The sequence below is a fragment of the Hippocampus zosterae genome, chromosome 1 (assembly GCF_025434085.1).
Source record: "Hippocampus zosterae strain Florida chromosome 1, ASM2543408v3, whole genome shotgun sequence".
In the NCBI taxonomy this organism is placed as follows: Eukaryota; Metazoa; Chordata; class Actinopteri; order Syngnathiformes; family Syngnathidae; genus Hippocampus; species Hippocampus zosterae.
The window spans coordinates 23094255-23096986 of record NC_067451.1 but is presented as its reverse complement, the minus strand read 5'-3'; the positions used below and the strand labels follow the sequence as shown (position 1 = coordinate 23096986).

General features: G+C 51.7%; 1 protein-coding gene across 1 annotated transcript; it reads right to left on the bottom strand.

Annotated features, from left to right (window-relative positions):
• Positions 1 to 243: 243 nt before the first annotated feature.
• On the bottom strand, positions 244 to 2482 carry adra2db (adrenergic, alpha-2D-, receptor b). The gene has a single exon (XM_052081092.1). It carries the CDS (start codon positions 1814 to 1816, stop codon positions 545 to 547), a length of 1272 nt encoding a protein of 423 aa, XP_051937052.1. The 5' UTR covers positions 1817 to 2482; the 3' UTR covers positions 244 to 544.
• Positions 2483 to 2732: the final 250 nt, after the last annotated feature.

Here is a 2732-nt window from a genome sequence, read left to right as displayed (position 1 = left end):
TTGCAATTGGAGCCCTGCAGGTCATGTTTCAAATTAAATCAGGCATCAATTTAGATTCAGTAATATCTCCATCATCATCATCATTATCATAATTGTTTTGTTTTATAGTTTTGGTGAATTGTGTAGCATATTTGAAGGGCCCCAAATATGCTGTGCCTTTTTCTTGGTTTAATTTGCATGTCACCCTCTCAGAGCAGCTACTCACTTGTATTTGTTCTCGCTATTAAAAGCCGAATCTGATGATTTTCTTAAATGTTTGCAGACAGTCACCAACGGAAGCATTTTTGAGGTACATTTTTAATACTGACCGTGCACATTCCAGAGGGTTATTCATATATTTTGGACTTTGCTCAACATTTTAGTAAACATTGTGGTCTGCATGTGTACAGTACAACACCCATTGTTCCAGGAGTCACTTCATAATTGTGCAGAGGGGAAATAATCAGCTCCAGGCTGAGTTGTGTTAATCTGCCTGAATTCCTTGCTCGCTCTCGCCAAAGAAAGCTGGGAAAGCAGCTTTGCCACCCAGAAAGCCTTCCTGTGTTTATGTGCGCCTAGGAGTGGGCCAAATGATTTTTTTGAAGGCTTTCCTGAAATCCCTATTGAAAATGGTGTAAATGATGGGGTTGACCGAGCTGTTGCAGTAGCCAATCCAAAAGAAAAGGTTGAAAAGCGTGCCAGGGATGTAGCAGCTGTCCCTGCAGATGGCGTGGAGGCTGTAGGTGAAAAAGAAGGGGAACCAGCAGAGCACAAAAACCCCCATCACCACGGCCAGCACGAAAGTGAAGCGCTTCTCACGCATCTGGGCCACTTTGGTCTTGTTTACAGCGGCAGCGTGTTGGCGCCCGACCGGTACATGTTTTTGCTCCGGGTAGAGCTGTGACGTACGGGACGAAGCCCAGGAAACACGACGCTTCTGCGACGAGCAGCAGTCCGAGCCCTTCATTTTCCCCCTTCCGCTAAAGTGGTGATTGCGTGGTTTGGTATCCGAGGGACAGCAGCTCTCCTCCAGGTCGATGTCGTCAAGCTCACCTTGTCTCGGCGGATGGCTGCCCGAACTTTGGCTGCTGGGACTCTCCATCTCGAAGCGGTCGTTGCGGACGAAGCAGGTTTCTGACTGGGAGGGCTGCCTCTCCAGTCCGTTTTTGGCCACGAACACCGTGGAGGAGCGCTGCTTTGCCACTTTGTAGATCTTACAGTAGACCAAGATCATGATGAGACCCGGCGCAAAGAAGGACACAGCGCAGGAGGAGAGGATATACCAGGTCTCGTCGTTGATCAGACACTCACGCTCATCGTGCTTGGTCATGAGGAGAGGGGGGAAGGAGATGACCGCCGAGATCACCCACACCATCGCGATCATGGATTTAATGCGCTTCGGAGTCCTCTTCAGGTTGTAGCTCACCGCCTTGGTGACGGACCAATAGCGATCCAAACTGATGGCGCACAGGTGCACGATCGAGGAGGTGCAGAACAGCACGTCCAGCGCCAGATAAAATGCGCACCAAGTGCTTCCGAAGTACCAGTAGCCCATCACCTCGTTTACCAGCGAGAAGGGGATGACCAGGGTGGCCACCAGGATGTCCGCCGAGGCCAAAGAAACCAGGAAGAGGTTTTGAGGGGCGCGGAGAGCCCTGCTCGTCAGCACCGCCACGATCACCAACACGTTCCCCACGATCGTCACGGAGATGATCGCGGCCACCACCGCGATGATGAGCGCAGCGGCCGGCATCGCGTGGGGCCACTCGAGCGGCGCGTCCGTGCCGTTAATATCACGGGAGACATTTTCGAACACGTTCACCTCACTCGGATCCATCGCGGCTCAAAACTGCCCCGGTGCGTCATGTTGGTGCGTGCGCCTTCCGCTTGTCCTCCCGCACAGCCGAGACGTCGAGTCGAAGCGCGCGTAATGGTAACGACCTCCGAAAGAATCACTGCTGCCGGAGCCTAACGCTAAGCCGCCGCTACAAGACCCCGCAAAAGTCCCGATGCGACGAAGTAGTTCCGAACGCATCGTCAATGGGAGGCAACGCATGTCGCGTGCGGTTAAGGTTCCGTGCGTAACGAGGGGTGCCGAGCGTCTCTTCGGGGACGCGCGCCGCTAGTGGTCGATTGCCCGTACGGGAGGGAGGTGACATCACTCCGAGGACCAGCCCGTTTTCTAAACTTCAAAAGAGGAGAGGGAGCGATTCGTGCGATAGAAAAATAGAGAGAGAGAGGCTGTTTGGACAGCTGCTTTTGAGATTCCTTCTAAACAGGAAACATTTTTCTTTCAAGGGAAACCTTAGGCGCGTTGTGTTTGATTTCATACGTTATCTTTTCTCCCTGACTGACATGCAGAAAGAGCAGCCTTGGACTGCCAAACAGGATGAAGGCTACCATGTTATGAAATCATCTTTACTTTCAATGCCCTTGCTGCTAAAAGGCGGGTGAAATCTTCCAAAGGGGACAAACAGGTTTGCGTGTCCCGAATTTCACTCACTAAACCAGCCTTTTCTAACCTTGAGCAATCTATCCATCCATTTTTTAAACTTCACTTATTCTCACAGGGGGTGCGGGCTGCTGGAGTAGTAGGCTTGCAGGTGGAGTACACCCTGCACTCGTTTCCAGACAATCAAAGGGCACACAGAGATGGACGACCATCCATGCTCACAACCTTACCTAGGTACAATCTCGTGCGTTCCATCAACCTGCCATGCATATTTTGGGAATGTAGGAGGAAACCCACTCAG